The following is a 15,631-nucleotide window of genomic DNA, read 5'->3' as shown; positions in this document are numbered from 1 at the left end:
ATAATGTAATAAAACAAGTTCTTCATTTTTCTCACTTATTAAAATTTGGTACCAATCATTATTAATAACGATATTTTATTTTAAAATTTATTTTACACCACACCGATTAATATTACTTTACATTATATTATGTGATTTATTATTTTAATAGATTATTTACAAAAAATATAATTTTTAAATAATCATTATTTAGTTTTTATTAAGGTTTAATACCTCTTTTGGTCCCTCGAAAGGGGGCCAATGTTCAATGTGGTCCTACCCTTTTTTAGAAGTTCAATGTGGTCCCACCTTTTGTAAAAAGTGTGCAATCAAGTCCTTTTTGGAAACGACGTTGAGTTTTTAACGGAGCAGCTGACAGGGTGGACTGAAGTTAGCTACGTGGCTTTGTGTGGGTAATACGTGGCTGTGAGTGGGTGATACGTGGCTGTGAGAGGGTAAATTTGATAATATTACTGAGGTTAGGAAATCAGAAGTTAGGGTTTCAGGAGTTTTAGAGAAATTGGTAATTTGGGATACGAATGGCTTCTTCTGAAGGGTGTTCGTCGTGTTCGAGAAGTTGGGACAAAGGATCTTCTCGGTGGTCCCATGGTTGTGGTGTGAGAGGAGGTGGGATAATCCCCACTTGTTACTGTGGTGATGTTGTTGTAACCAAATTGGCGAGAACTACGAAGAATGCTGGGAGAAATTTCTGGGGTTGTCCACGTTACAAGGTTTGAATTATACCCTTTTGAGTTAAAGTTTTTTTGAATTGATGATGCATTTGTTGATAGATTCCATAACTTGGTGAATAACAGGGTGGATCTTCAATTGGCAGCTCGTGTAACTTTTTCAAGTGGTGTGTTGAAGAGAAAGTTGATGAAAAAGATTGCACAATGGTGAGGAGGATAAGTCAGCTGGAAAATTCAGTGCAGGACTTGCAGAAAATGATGAAGATCTTAGTTGTAGCTTTGTGTGTGTGTATTGTGGTGTGCCTTGTTCAGGTTCTGTTTAGGTTCATTTAGTTAGATTGTAACATCCAATGTATTACGTATTGACTATTTTAATGAGTAAATTTTAGTGATTAATGTTCAAATCAGTCCCCCTGATGTTTTAACAATGTTGAAATCAGTCCCCTGATGTTTTAAAAATGTTGAAATGAGTCCCCCATTTGCTTTAAAACTGTTCACAAAGGTCACCCAAATAATGCATATGATGCTGAATATTGGCACATAAAACAAATACATAAAACAAATACATAAAACAAGTACATAAAACATATACATAAAAAAAGTTTCATTCATTACGACACATAAAAGAAATACAGAAAATCAGTTCAGTAAGTAAGTTAAGTATGTATTACACCACCAATTAACAAATAGTACATATTACACCACCACGTAATTTAAATATCTAATAACCCAATTTCATCTAAGTATGTTTTCTTCTGACTTTGCATTTTGTTGGCCGGGATGATTGGGGACTTGATGGCTGTGATGGTTCAGGGGTTGGGGAACTTAGAGGTGGCTGTGATGGTTGTGTTGTTTCTGCTGGCTGGGGCTTTAAAGGGCATACATTCTTGTTGTGCCCCACCTTACGACAAAGACTACATTTTTTCTTATGGCCACCAACACGCATTTGAGTCTGATCTTTAGTTAGCTCTCATGCTTCCAACCTCCTTTTTTTCTTTGGCCTCCCAAGCATCTTCCTGATCAGTGGTGGTAGTACATCATTGAAATTTGTGGTTTCCCATAGTAGGTGGCCATTGAGTGGAAAAATGATGGACGCATAGACCTCTTCATAGGTGGATCTTGTGAACACATTGGGGACAAAAGTCTGTGGATCAACGTTGGAGAAGTTCATTGCTGCAATTGCATGACAACATGGAATGACACTAATCATCCACTTTCTGCAGCTACACTCCTTTGTGTCCAGGTCCAGTGTGAACTTGTTCCCAACTGATAAAGTATGCCTAACCTCAAAAATCTTTCGTGCAGACCAGCTGAAAGAAATGAAGCACATCAACAATGTAGATAAATAACTTGTATATAAAATAAATTGAGTTATATTACCTTGGCACCCAAAATCTTGACAAATTACATTCCTTCTCAAGTCTCTTCTTTATCTTTGGGCATATTGTGAACTCCATAGATGCCACCTTGGTTCTATTGGTGGCCCACCTTTTCATGAGGTAAACTCTGATATCCTCCATCATGGTTATAATAGGTTTTCCTCTTGAATGAATAAGAACACTGTTGAAAGCTTCACTGATGTTGTTATCTAGTGTATCAGTCATTGCTTGACCTGTGAAGCGAGATCTTGACCAAAACCTGTTGCACACTCAAATGGGTTACAATGCATCAAGGACAGTAAATTGTATGTAATGGCTAATGAGTTATCTCGGGGGAATGGCTATGAGGTATTTATATGCTTCAACATTGACTTCTTTAATTTTCAGCATCTCTCTCTCCCAAGCCTGTGGATATGTGCTTGTGGCAACTGTCCACATCAGATTTTTTAAAATTTGACCACCAAACCTTTTCCTAAAGTTTGCATACAGGTGCCTCATACAGAATCTTTGTTCTGCCCCAGGAAGAAGCTCTTGGATAGCTGGGACCAACCCCTGCACAAATAATTTTAGTCATAAAACAATATCCTTTAACAAAGCATTAAGTAAAATTGAATATAAGGTGTATATTTACCTTCTGCTGGTCTGACATCCACGTGCACCCCCCACATACTTCACTACCCCCGAGGTCTTGAATTAATAATTGCAAGAACCATGTCCAGCTGTCTTTGTTCTCCACTTCTACTATTGCATAGGCAAGTGGTAGCATTTGATCGTTTGGGTCCCTACCAACAGCAGTGAGAAGCTCTCCCTTGTAATAACCTTTCAAAAAACATCCGTCTAAACATATTATGGGCCTACAACTTTTGAAACTGTCTTTACAAGCTTTCAGACAAACATACATTCTTTGGAAGATTGAATCACCATTATGAGAGTCAACTTTAATCTGCACTGTTGAACTTGGGTTACACCTCAACAACTCATGTCCATAGTCGTATATCCTTTTATACTGTTCTTTGAAATCTCCTTCAAGCTGTCTTGTGGCAATTAACTTTGCCCTTCGTGCCTTGGATATGGACACATTTGTATTCCATTTCCTTAATGCTTTAGTACGAATATCATTCACCTTTAAATTAGGATTGTCAACTAAAGACCTATCTATTTCTTCACTCAACCATTGAGCATTCATTAGTTTGATGTTAAGTTGCCTACTACAACCGTGAGTATCAATTATCTTCCTTAATTGCCAAATTTTGCGTGATGGCAAGTACCCACAGTAAGCTACCCATGGGCACTTCCCTTGGCCACCCATGCAGCGCACCCTCACCCTACGCTTATCATTCTTCACAAATTTTAGATCCCTCCCAGCATGAACAACATACCTTCTAATAGCATCCTTAAACTCTTCCTTCCCACTGAAAATGGTGCCCACTTCCCACTTGTAATCTGCCATGGACTTCTGTTTTGCATATTTTGAGAAACCACTCATACATACTCTATCCTCGTTGTCATCCTCCTCACTTGAACTGTTTTCAGGAGTTACAAGCATATCAGACTCCCAATCATCATCTGACAAACCCCTGCATTGTTGTTAGGTTTCTTCATCATTGTCTGAATCCACATATTCATCACCACTCAGATCATCCATTCCTGGTTCATCATCACTGTCCACGTCCACTTCCAATTCTTCTTCAGTATGAAGCTCCCCTCCATCCTCAATGTCTGCTTCCAATTCTTGTTCAGTATGAACCTCCCCTCCATCCTCAATGTCCACTTCCTCTTCTTGTTCAGTAGGAACCTCCCCTCCCTCCTCAATGTCCACTTCCAATTCTTCTTCACTTTCAACCTCCCTTCCATCCTCAATGTGCACTTCCACTAATCCATCATGTTCAAGCTCAACTCTGTCCTCATTCTCAACCTCCACTGCAACCTCAACATCTTCTGCATCCTCCTTATCATCCTCCCAGACATTTTCATTCTCAACATCCTCCTTGTCACCCTCAAGATGTGCTTCTCCTCCAACGTCACTACCCTCACCACTGTCTGCTGGACCTTCACATACGTACAAAATCTCATTGTCATCATTTTCTACAATAGCTGGTTCGTCCACCCCATGCACAACATATAGGTTCACTTTCCCCAAATAATTAGCCACCTTCATCATGTTGATGGCTCCTTTATCATCATCAAGCTTATGTAAAACATGTTGGATTATTGTAATATAATTCTTTTACTTCCATGTAACCCAGATCTTTAAGTGAACCTAATACTCCAAAATAACACCATTTATCGGGATCTACGTCCCAATAAACTATCTCCCCGCCCATATACTTAAAGGGGACTTCTTTGATCAAGGTCCCACCGTGATGGACCACAACCTGAAACATGTCATCACCCATCCCTACCCCAACCCTGCAAATGCAAACGGGGACCACTAATTTAAGTTAAACTAATATCTATGGGACCATTATCAACCATCAAAAGAAGACAACTTTTCACCCCTACTTAATCCCACTATAAAGCGACAACAGTGATAACATATACAACAAATACATATCATAAAATTATCAAACATAAACCCTAACCTGATTTACGGTTTCCAATTTGAGCTTCAGATTTGTGGTATCCAATTCGCGCTTGAGATTTCAACACCCTTCCTCCACGATGATCAATCCCAAATTCCCAATTTCTCTAAAACTCCTGAAACCCTAACTTCTGATTTCCTAACCTCAGTAATATTATCAAATTTACCCTCTCACAGCTACGTATGACCCTCTCTCAGCCACGTATTACCCACACAAAGCCACGTAGCTAACTTCAGTCCACCCTGTCAGCTGCTCCGTTAAAAACTCAACGCCGTTTCCAAAAAGGACTTGATTGCACACTTTTTACAAAAGGTGGGACCACATTGAACTTCTAAAAAAGGGTAGGACCACATTGAACATTGACCCCTTTCGAGGGACAAAAAAGGTATTAAACCTTTTTATTAATTATCAAATTTCTAAAATAGGTGATGTTGTTTTGATACGAAGGAAAAAGCATCTACTTTACCAACTTAAAATAATAATATTTCAATATATTTCTTAATTTAAAATAATTGTTAATTAGATGTTTCATTTCAGGGTGTCGAACTCTTATTTTTGTTTTTTTTATCTCATTTTTGTTTTTGATGTTACGTTGGATGATTTATTATTAAAATTCAGGGAATTATAGATATGTTAAGAAAATATGTATACTTAGTTAATAATTTAATTTATTTTATTATTTTGATTATAAGAAATTTATTTTAGAAAAAACAATTATATATCTTTTATGAAAAGAAATGCGATATATAAATCCGCGTGTTGAGAGAGATGAAGTATATATGGAGAAGAGGAGAAAAATCAAAGAGTTGCTCCATTAATCTCCAATCGTGGGGCAGTGATAAACTGAAAAACAATCTCTCAATTCTTTCTGTCTCCAAATGAAACCCTAATCAACTCGTTTTTCCGATCTCGATAGCGCGATTCTTCTACGCTCGTCTTCGCTCTTTAACTGTAAGTTCACTTTCCCAATTTCCTTCACTCCCTCTCGATCCATCATATCAGCTTCACGCATCTCTTCAATTTGTCATTTCAATTCACAATCTTTTGTTCTTCTTTCTATTTTCCCCAAAATTAATCTCGAATCTGACATATAAATCTCGGATTTTTCACTCCCTTCGGTACCCTATTTTTTTAGGTGCAAAGATCCGGTACGAGCGTTATCTTCACGATGGATGGGAACAAGGACGACGCGCTGAAATGTTTGAGAATCGGTAAAGAGGCGTTAGAAAACGGCGATCGTTCACGCGCGTTGAAGTTCGTGACGAAGGCGCGCCGCCTCGACCCCACGCTCCCCGTCGACGATCTACTGTCCACGATTGAGGCGGACACAGGGGATAAGTCTTCTGCCAAAGAGACCGCGGCGGAAGGTACCGTGCCCCCCGATCAGCCTTCTCTCCGGCGAAGGGCGGCCGCTACCTCGGCGGCCACGGCGGGGTCGTCATCCGCCTCGTCCTCTTCGGCCACGTATACCGAAGAGCAAGTTTCAATTATCAGAGAAATTAAGAGGAAGAAAAACTTTTATGAGATATTGGGAGTAGAGAAAAGTTGCACTGTTGAGGATGTGAGGAAATCTTATAGGAAACTGTCCCTTAAGGTTCATCCCGACAAGAACAAAGCCCCTGGCGCTGAGGAAGCATTCAAGGCTGTGTCAAAGGCGTTTCAGTGCCTTAGCAATGAAGAGAGTAGGAGAAAGTATGATGTTTCCGGTGAAGATGAATCGGTTTACGAGCAGCGTGCCGCGAGGCCAGCTGCTAGAGGTTATAATGGTTACTATGAGGCTGATGTTGATGCTGAGGAGATATTTAGGAACTTCTTCTTTGGAGGAATGGCTCCTGCAGCCAATTTTGGAGGATTCAGTTTTGGACCAGGTGGCTTCAACGGCTTCAATGGTCACAGGCCTGCTGAACACGCTTCTGGTGGTTTTAATGTTCGTGCTTTAATTCAGTTGTTGCCGGTGCTACTGATTTTGCTACTAAACTTTTTGCCTTCGTCGGATCCCTTGTACTCGCTGTCGAAGAGCTATCCTTATGAGCATCGTTTAACTACACCAAAGGGTGTTAACTATTATGTCAAGTCTACAAAGTTTGCTCAGGAGTATCCGCCTGAGAGCGAAGAACGAGCAACTCTTGAAGAAAGGGTGGAGAGGGATTACTTTAGCGTTCTTCGCCAGAATTGTCATTTTGAGTTGCAGCGCCGCCAATGGGGGTATATCCGGGAAACACCGCACTGCGATATGCTTCGGAAGTTTGAGTTGGCGAATTGATAAGTGGAATCATAATCCTTATTTTTATTATTGTCTTACCTTTTGATGTAGATGCAACAGCTATTACTTGTTTGTGATATTATAGAATGTACAATTTATTTTTTTCACTCTGATATCAGTGAAGCAAGTTCACAATAAGCCAGCTGCTTTGTTGGAATTGTTCTCTCAAATTTCATCAACTATCTCCCTGATGAATTTTTTGTTTACTTGCTAAAATTATTTATTACCTGAGGTATAGTATGAATGCATTGGATCAATTGTGTACTTACGTTTGTCAGTGTATTCCATGCTAAGCGGTACGCTGAGTGGTAGAGTAAATCTGTAAGTATTATTTTGCTATAATTCCTTGATTATTCGGTTGATTTTATTGCTGCTAAGTGACAACTTTTATATATTACGTTAATGCTTTAGCTCTAATACAGTAGAATGAATGGAAGAAGAGAATGGGGGCGAACAATAGATAAACATATGTCTGGAGATGGCAAAAAGAGGAAGGGAAAGATCGACAGGGATTAGCTTAACGCTTCCGTGATTTTACATCATCATCAAAAGGAATAGTGTTTAGAGGGTGCTAAACACTGGCTGAAGCGGGATTATGTGGAGTTATTGATGTCATCAATGAACATACACGTTGAAAGTCTATGCATTGAAGCGTGATTTTTGGCATAAACACCCAATTAACAAATGTCCCTTTTATTGTCTTGCCGTATGACTTGATCACTTGTCACTTTTCAATTTCTTTCTGCCTCCATGGGTAGACACCCCAAGGATTCTCACTTGTTTCAATTCCTAGTACGTTGAGTAGCTATCTAGCCTTCTTTGTTTTCTTGATACTTGATAAGTGGAAGCTCTTTGATTGAGGTAGCGGTGGAGGCATAGTTGGGTAGCTAAAAAGATTTGACAAAAGAGAGTCGAAGGTCTATGGCCATCAATAACCATCTGTGGTTGCAAGAATTTTAGTGATATGATCTATAGCTTATCTATCATCATGGATATAAAATTAAACGTTTCTTAGGGACTTGGTTTTCATTGAAACTATGCTATGTTCATCTGTGCTTATGCGATGGCCTGTGTGGGATGTACCTTGTTTGGGTCTGCATGATTGAGGAGAGCCAGAACTGCCCTTTTCAAATTCATCAGGCTCAGAAGATAATAGCCATTTTTTTCATTTTTTCTTTCCTTCTATGTCAATTTTTATGGCGGTTTGGCTGGCATTGCGACATTTGACTTCACATTTGGTGAAGAATATCATGTGTTTGTAATGTGTCCTGAGTTGTGACATAAGTATTTAAACCCGAATCATAAACCGTGGGGTCACTAGGGCTATCTTCTTATTCTCTCTCGACATTTTTCTAAGGATCAAAGTCTCATTATCACAACCGTAGGTATATCAATCGAGACCAACCAGGCTACAGGTAGCTCAGCACAGATTAAAATATACCCAATTTCTTAGTTTATTGGAAATTATTTCAATGAAAGTTTTAATTCCTGTCTTCTTATTTATAATTAAAGCTAATATTTAGAGAATTGGCCAAATGGCTTGTCAAGAGCCTATGCCTTAATTCATATTGACGTAGATTTGGTTTGATAAAAGATAAAATATTATTTTTAAAATGTATAAACTTACCGGCTTATCGTTTGTTTTAAAAGCTAAAAATTAAAGAATTATAACTTAGAATTAAGTTATATGTAAGTTAAAAATTAAAAAATTAAAGAAAATATAGCGTTTTATGCTAATTAATTTATGTATAACTTAAATAAATAAGTTAATATTTTTTTCTAGTAAATTTTTTTTATGAAGTTTGTTTTAATATTTTAATGCAAAATCCTTAATGATATATAAATAGAAAAATGTTATGAAGTGAGAAGTCATGACTGAGGCTTGATAAATCATACTTTAGGATGTTTCTTTATTAGGATGTTTCTTAAGGAATAGAAATTTTATATGAAATTGTATTTAATGTATTTTTACATTCATGCGTAAACATATGAAAACTTTAAGATAATGTTTTGATGTAAAGCTTCTCAACTAGCCAAAAAGCAGATTTGAAATGGTTCTTTTCTTAATTTCATATATAAAGAAATCTTCTAAGTTGAAGAAAGATAATAAAGTGATCGATAGTTGTTAAAATACTGTAAAATTTGTTGTCCAAAGATTTACAAAGATATTTTTCATGTTTGTTTAGTAAACTAGCCAAGTATTAAAACTCTATTAATGGGAAATCATGTTTCTCTACCTAGTGACACTTACAATTCTACTAGTCTCTCTCTTGCCGTCTGATGAGAAGTTGGCGAGTTTTCTAAGTATAGGGAAGGATTGCATTACTCTTGAAGCAGTTCTGTCTAACCTTTATATAATTAAGCTTCACCTGAATGCGCATGAGAGTGTAGAAGATGAATCATCTTCTAGGTTGATAGTCTTCAAGAAAGACAAAAAGGTGAAGAAGTTGAGGAAGATGAATGTTGATTTTACAAGTCTTCTTGGACTTCTATAGATAGAAATGAAGTCACCTGGAAACCACTAATGTTAATGCTCTACTTGTGATATACATTAAAAATTGCATGTAAAGATATTCAGAAGTTACCAATGCTAAGTTTAAAGGTCACATTTTGGTTAACTTAAAGAGAAAATTATATTTGTGAAGTTATTCTCAAATGCAGGGAATCCTAAAAGTTTATGTTGTGCAGTTCAGAGTTTCCTTGTATACATTTCACACAACTTTTGATGTATTATTAATAGTGTCATTATGTACTCAAATATGAATGGTCTTGCATACGCTTTTGTAAGCCAAAAGATGACAATAAATCATAGTTGTAACATTAATTTATTAATGGAACCTTTTGCCATTAGTAAAAAAAAAAAATTAGATGCAATTCAAGTTGGAATAAACCAACATAAATCATAGTGTAATATCCGTTTTATCCATACATATTTTCCCATTCCTTACTCTACCAAGTTCCCAAAATAAAACTTATTTTTTGAAGTATTTTAATTATTTTTGAGAAAGCATTTTGAAATACAATATATCTAGTCTATGAACTCTAAATGTGAACTTGAGTAAAAATTTTGGGATGTTAAACAAAGTAGTATTTACTATTATACTTTATTATTGATATAGAACTGTCTTGATCGTATCAAACATTTGTGAGAAGATTGCTATTAAAGTTCAAAGTGTTAAACATGAAGAAATAATACTATTAATTTTTAGCAGAGTTTATTGCACTATGTGATAATATGTGTAGCTTTGTAGCGGAAACCAAAACAAGGAAGAGTATGTAACTTTGAGGTATGTATATATTTGAAAAAGAAAAAAGATTATGATATTCTTATATAATTTATTTATACTCTGTTACACTCTTCGTCCTTAAAATCCATTTAAGCCATGTATCAAGAATTGCATCCTTATTCCTTCGTTGTTAAAACTAGCAGTCCCAGTGCCCCTAGCAGTATATACTGCAAGAAAGAATGCATTAATATTAAGCTGCTAATATTGACACACTATTGAACTGTAGTTCCAAAGAACAAACCTTGAGAACAGGAATATCAGACATTATTATTGTAGCCCAACCAACATAAGGCAAGAACCTGCAGAAAAGACACAAGTAATGAAGTGTGTAAACATAATTGACGAAATCATGTTTTGTTTATAATTTGAAAAATGATTTTGCAAATTTCTTCAAAGAAATGAAGAATAAAGACTCTTGATTTGAAAACAAATATTTTTAAACTCTTTCAATTTAATCCAAAAATGTACTTAGTCGGCTCAAAAGCAAATTCTCTTTGACGAGTTCAAAAAGGTGAAGCTTAGTCCTAAGGTAAAAGGATTTACCCTACAGCTCTTCCTATAATATGGTGTTTTTGTAACCACTTCTGGCCATAATTATACATAACCCTGTCATCGTCATCATTGTTGTCTCCTGAAATGCATATCAAAGAAATGTGAATGTTTTGAAACCAAAAAAGCTAATTCACAATAAATTTAGTACTAAAAGTAATAGCTTTATTGAACCGTGACCAAAATATATAATATGGATCATCTGCTGACAATTGGAAAATGACATGGACATATTATGTAGGCATCCATATCTATTGTATTGTACCTTTTGTTAGGATATAAGTTTCTTCAGAATTTTTACGTTCATGAACCTAAGAAAAATCAACAAATTGAGTGATATGTATCATAGTCATCAAATAGTATTCAAATTCTAAAAATAGAAGAAGCCAATAAATCCATTTTGTAAAATGAAAAAAATTCAGCAGTACAAACCAGCTAGCCTTTGATTCTAGAATTAGCATGGTTACCATGTTACGTAGTTCAAAGGACCTATTATCTATAACCTTTCACTATCACTATTCCTTTTTTCATATGCATTCCCCTGTGTTTCTGTTTATCTGTATTCTGCATAATGTCTATTTTCTTATTAAAAGATACACCGTTTATGATAGGCTTACGTTGGGTGAACTAAATAGAAATTAAAAGGTTGAGCAGAACAAAACTAAAGTTATACAAACCTCAATTACACGGTGAACAATTGGAATGTCTTTTCCCTGCACAATGTGTAGCCATTAGTCGTCAAAATGTATTGTTGAAGCGACATTAAATATAAATAAATCATTCAAGACTAGCATTATATTGCAAGAACATAACTGATGGCCAAAACTTGTCTTTCCTCTGTGTTTCTGTTTTTTTGACACAGATTTATTAATAACATTTTGATACTATAATAGTTATTTTTTCATTAGTTCATTATTTATTTAGTACTGACGTACTCTAAATTTAATAAAAAAATACTGTTAAAATATTATTAAAAAATGTTAATAAATTATTGTTTTATATAACAAATACATATCTAAGTGTCACTAGAAAAAATTAAGAACATTTTTTACCCTTTAGAGAACAAGGTGACAAGGATCCTATCCAATATTGCAATGCATGAAAGTCACTAGACTTGTTATGAGGCTAAGGGATTTGTTTGATGTTGAAAAAATTAAAAGGATGAGTGAAGATGAAACAAATTTAAGTATGAAAAAAAAATATAATTTTAAAATAGACGGGAGTCATTGTGATATTTCTAACTCGTTTATACTTATCTGTATATCTTTCTTCCCATGTCTTCTTTATTTCTCTTCAACCAAATCCTTCTAATTTTTATTTATTTCTCAAATATTTATGCTCTATCAGAGTATAAGAAATCTATATGTGCAGCGGTTAATATTAAGGAAAAGATAGACATGCAGATAGCATATTTCAAAAGAAACATAAATGTCTTATTTCGAGAATAGGTTGACGAGTATAATATTGATAGTTTGATCTACTCTCCATTAACGGGAACAGCATGAGATTTTGTTGAATAATTAAGTATTGAGAAGAAAAGAGAGTTAAGGTTATTTCTCTATCTCTCAAAAGGGTTAAATACGCTCTACGCAAGAAAATAGCACAGTTTTTGTTTGAACTTCTGTGTAAATCTTGTAAATTGTAGTTTCTAACTAGAAAAATAATGTGATCTAATCTATTGTGACACATTTTCAGTATCTAGAGAATGATTAAAATCTTAACATAAGATAAAGAATTAAACACTTTTTTATAAAAACTGAAATAATAAATAATATTCTTTTAACAAGACTAAAAGTATATTTGAGTTCAAATAACTGGATTTTCAGTAGCAGCTTCAACCTGACATTGGCTACTTGTGCAGTTATAATGGGAGTACTTTTCGGTTTTACCATTTTTCTATATCTTTTTTGATATTAAAGAAAGTTAAAACATATGAATAATTAAAAAAAAAACAGTAATATTTTCATGGGGTAAAAAACATGTTCTTGTCAAGACAAGTATAGTAGTAAGAAAAGACTGATGGTCAATGCCAAGAAACAGAAACTGATAGAATAATATAGGAAAGCATTTCAAAATCCACATCCAGTACAAAACAAAATAATAATAATAATAATAATAATAATAATAATAATAATATAATGGTACATACATCTAGACTGTAAACCACAATGTCTCCTGCACGAATGGGATCCTTGCTCATGTGCAAAAACAGAATGTCACCCTGTAAGAAAACCATTTAACCAAGCATCGCATAAGCTTGGGACAAAAGAAAAGGCAAATGACCATTTACATTATTATTGGCATATCTTGAAATAAACCAAAAATAAGATCTTTCATCACTAACTCAAACTACACTTACATTCCTGTTTTCCCCTCGATATACTCGTTGTTCAACAGAATTTTTATTACCATCTGTTTACGTATCTAAATAAAATAATTTGTTTTTCATCATATACCAAAATTCTTGTAGTTATATTTTCGTTAGACTTGGTCTTTTAAATGGTAATGATTTTAACATTGGAGTAAATATAATACTTTTATAATTTAAAAGGATAGTATGCAAAGTAAAAACAATGTGTGTGTGAGTGTAAGGTTCTTGAAAGAAAAAGAAGATTTAGGCATAATCTAAAAATAGAGCGAGACACACTTACTCGTCGGAAACCAGGTTCCATGCTTCCGGAAATAACAACGACGACGGGCGATTCGCTGCCGGTAACACAGCTTAACCCTTTCCATATGACGAGCGCCGATGATACAATCAAACCTGAAAGCGATTGCAAGAGCGATAGAAATTAACGAGAATTAAGTGATTAATTTGCGTAGTAGTTGTTGAATGGGTGATTATGAAAGAAATGGGGGAAAAGGAGCATGGTACCGAGAGTGATGATCTGGTTGAATACTTCTCTGAATCGAATCGAATTGAAAGAGTGAAGAGTGTCTGCGACCCAACCCATTCTGTTATACGCTTCGCTCTTGCATGTCGAAACTTAAATCCACCATGTTTAAGCATTGACTTCGCTTTCATAGCTCTGAACGCACCACAATTCTAATTCAAAACACATATACGTGGTCTCTCCAATGTCTATGCGACACGTGTTGCTTCTGTACTGTTTGAAAAAAAGGTCTCAATGCTATTAAATTAACGCTTTTTTTTTGTAGAATACGAAAGAAACAAAAACAATAAGAAAGTGTGTAAATGAAAAAAATAAAATTCATAACAAATATCTACGCTTCTATACTTAATATACATTTTGAAAAAATAAAAATAATAAATTTATAAATTATATGATGTGATAAGAAAATGTAAATGAAAAAATACTTAAAATATAATAAATGTAAAAAAGTAAAAATTTATATATATTATTAAAAAATGATTAAATATGATTTTAGTGACAAAGTTAAAATTTGTATATCAAATTTGAATATATTTTGGTTTCTACTTTAAAAATTAAATAAATATATATTTTTAATTAAAAGTGTTTTAAATTGATATTTAAATTATAAAGTGAAATAATATAAACAATTTAAATATCAATTTGTCTGTGTAAGATCCTCTTGTAAGAAAATAAGAGATGAACATTATTTACATAAGTAGAATAAACATTTATAAGTATTCAATGTAATGTGAAATATTTCAAATTATGTGTGTCTTTGTCCAAACAAAAGCTTATAAAGCAAACAAGCATAAGTAAGATATTTTGTGTTTGTTTAACAGATGAAACATTTACGTTTGTGGAGATCTTATGCTTATAAAATTTTGTTTTATTCTTTGTACAAAAAGTCCTTAATCAAAATCAAATAAGGTTTATTGAACTTTGTTTTAACAAACTAAAACTTAATATTATTTGTTAAAACACAAATCTTATGACTTGTTAGCAATTATATAGATATAGAGATGTGTTTAATTATTTATGACATAGCATAGGCTGTCAATTCTTGTTCAAAGACTTTTAATATTAATGTTTAACTCCTTTCTATCCACTATCTTTCCCAAGGTTGTGATATGATTTAGTATATGAGTGAATCTTTTACGAACATCACATATTATCTCTTCTTGTAACATCTTCAATTTCACACTCTTGTATGAAAGTACTCTTCCTAATACTCTCGACCTCTTTCATGTCTTCATGAATAACTTCAAGTACTATTCACATTTTCTTGACACTCAAACATTAATATTCAATAGAATTCATAAATCATGAGGTAAATGAAATTATGTCATTTGCTCTTACATTATATCTAGCTTCATTGTTCTCATCACTTATTTAAAAATTAAAAAATCTTTACGAATCCACATATTTTCAACAATTTTAAAAGAAGTGAATAATCAGTTTACAATAACATTCCAAGCTTTTTGATTAAAGAAATATTTTCATGGAATTTTTTCAAAAGGAATACTTTTCTTCTATAAATAAAGGAGACTTATTATAATAACGACACTCTCAACAAAGATTTGATTTATTCCACTATAGTATGATATATTTTTTTGAAAAACTATCAAAACAACTAAGATGAGGTGGGGAGGGGATGAGGGAGGTGAATTGATGATTTAAAATTTCTTTGTTTATTAACAAACTTTGAAAAACTTCTTAAAATAATCAAATTAGAAAATGAGTTTTTTAGAAAAAAAAATATTTAAGAAATAGTAAAAGATAAGGAAAATAAAGATTATACAAATAATTTTAAATTAGTTTGAATCAATCTCATTCTTCATCCAACATCAATCTACCAACCTTAAAATGATTGTTTTCATCATGTAGTCACACAATATATAAACTAAAATCTTTTGAATAACCAATGAAAAATACCATCTATGCAAAAACCTACTCCACAACTTACATTTCACATGATGTAGTTAAAAATATATAAAACATACCTCACATAATGTAGCTAAAAATGTATA

General features: G+C 33.9%; 3 protein-coding genes and 1 pseudogene across 5 annotated transcripts; 2 read left to right on the top strand and 2 right to left on the bottom strand.

The window, feature by feature from the left end:
- The first annotated feature begins 518 nt into the window (after positions 1–518).
- Positions 519–1,001, top strand: LOC148203383 (uncharacterized). Its single transcript, XM_088107565.1, has 2 exons — positions 519–710; positions 795–1,001. The coding sequence occupies exons 1-2, from the start codon at positions 519–521 to the stop codon at positions 999–1,001; spliced, it is 399 nt and encodes a 132-aa protein (XP_087963691.1).
- Positions 1,002–1,638: 637 nt separating this feature from the next.
- Positions 1,639–3,593, bottom strand: LOC148203382 (uncharacterized). Its single transcript, XM_088107596.1, has 5 exons — positions 2,969–3,593; positions 2,679–2,866; positions 2,535–2,599; positions 2,049–2,306; positions 1,639–1,978 (listed from the first exon to the last, which is right to left on the bottom strand). The coding sequence occupies exons 1-5, from the start codon at positions 3,591–3,593 to the stop codon at positions 1,639–1,641; spliced, it is 1,476 nt and encodes a 491-aa protein (XP_087963722.1).
- A 1,799-nt stretch (positions 3,594–5,392) lies between these two features.
- Positions 5,393–7,156, top strand: LOC148203381 (chaperone protein dnaJ 49 pseudogene; annotated as a pseudogene). The gene is made up of 2 exons (XR_015784115.1): positions 5,393–5,580; positions 5,765–7,156. The product of XR_015784115.1 is annotated as a chaperone protein dnaJ 49 pseudogene (transcript).
- A 2,911-nt stretch (positions 7,157–10,067) lies between these two features.
- On the bottom strand, positions 10,068–13,754 carry LOC148203380 (uncharacterized). 2 transcript variants are annotated; one of them, XM_088106079.1, is made up of 8 exons: positions 13,604–13,754; positions 13,380–13,492; positions 12,878–12,949; positions 11,406–11,441; positions 10,994–11,039; positions 10,723–10,810; positions 10,421–10,478; positions 10,068–10,346 (listed from the first exon to the last, which is right to left on the bottom strand). In XM_088106079.1, the coding sequence occupies exons 1-8, from the start codon at positions 13,680–13,682 to the stop codon at positions 10,296–10,298; spliced, it is 543 nt and encodes a 180-aa protein (XP_087962205.1). In that variant the 5' UTR covers positions 13,683–13,754; the 3' UTR covers positions 10,068–10,295. The 2 variants fall into 2 exon arrangements, with proteins under 2 accessions (XP_087962205.1, XP_087962206.1); XM_088106080.1 differs by lacking the exon at positions 12,878–12,949.
- Between the last annotated feature and the right edge of the window lie 1,877 nt (positions 13,755–15,631).

The sequence above is a fragment of the Vigna umbellata genome, chromosome 2, assembly GCF_029865625.1.
Source record: "Vigna umbellata cultivar VRB3 chromosome 2, Vumbellata_1.0, whole genome shotgun sequence".
In the NCBI taxonomy this organism is placed as follows: domain Eukaryota; kingdom Viridiplantae; phylum Streptophyta; class Magnoliopsida; order Fabales; family Fabaceae; genus Vigna; species Vigna umbellata.
Note: the sequence above shows the minus strand (reverse complement) of the source record. Positions and strands in the feature narration are given on the sequence as shown.

What these genes read in the sequence shown, in the direction of transcription:
- LOC148203380 (XM_088106079.1), bottom strand. Translation starts at nt 13,682, where the DNA reads ATGGGTTGGGTCGCAGACACTCTTCACTCTTTCAATTCGATTCGATTC. An exon ending in ATTATAGGAAGAGCTGTAGG is followed by an intron (nt 10,479 to 10,722) that starts GTAAATCCTTTT and finishes TCTTTTCTGCAG; the next exon opens with GTTCTTGCCTTATGTTGGTT. An exon ending in CTGATATTCCTGTTCTCAAG is followed by an intron (nt 10,347 to 10,420) that starts GTTTGTTCTTTG and finishes TCTTTCTTGCAG; the next exon opens with TATATACTGCTAGGGGCACT.
- LOC148203382 (XM_088107596.1), bottom strand. Translation starts at nt 3,593, where the DNA reads ATGCTTGTAACTCCTGAAAACAGTTCAAGTGAGGAGGATGACAACGAG. An exon ending in GGATGTCAGACCAGCAGAAG is followed by an intron (nt 2,600 to 2,678) that starts GTAAATATACAC and finishes TTATTTGTGCAG; the next exon opens with GGGTTGGTCCCAGCTATCCA. An exon ending in AGATTCTGTATGAGGCACCT is followed by an intron (nt 2,307 to 2,534) that starts GTATGCAAACTT and finishes AGTGTGCAACAG; the next exon opens with GTTTTGGTCAAGATCTCGCT.
- LOC148203383 (XM_088107565.1), top strand. Translation starts at nt 519, where the DNA reads ATGGCTTCTTCTGAAGGGTGTTCGTCGTGTTCGAGAAGTTGGGACAAA. An exon ending in GGGGTTGTCCACGTTACAAG is followed by an intron (nt 711 to 794) that starts GTTTGAATTATA and finishes GGTGAATAACAG; the next exon opens with GGTGGATCTTCAATTGGCAG.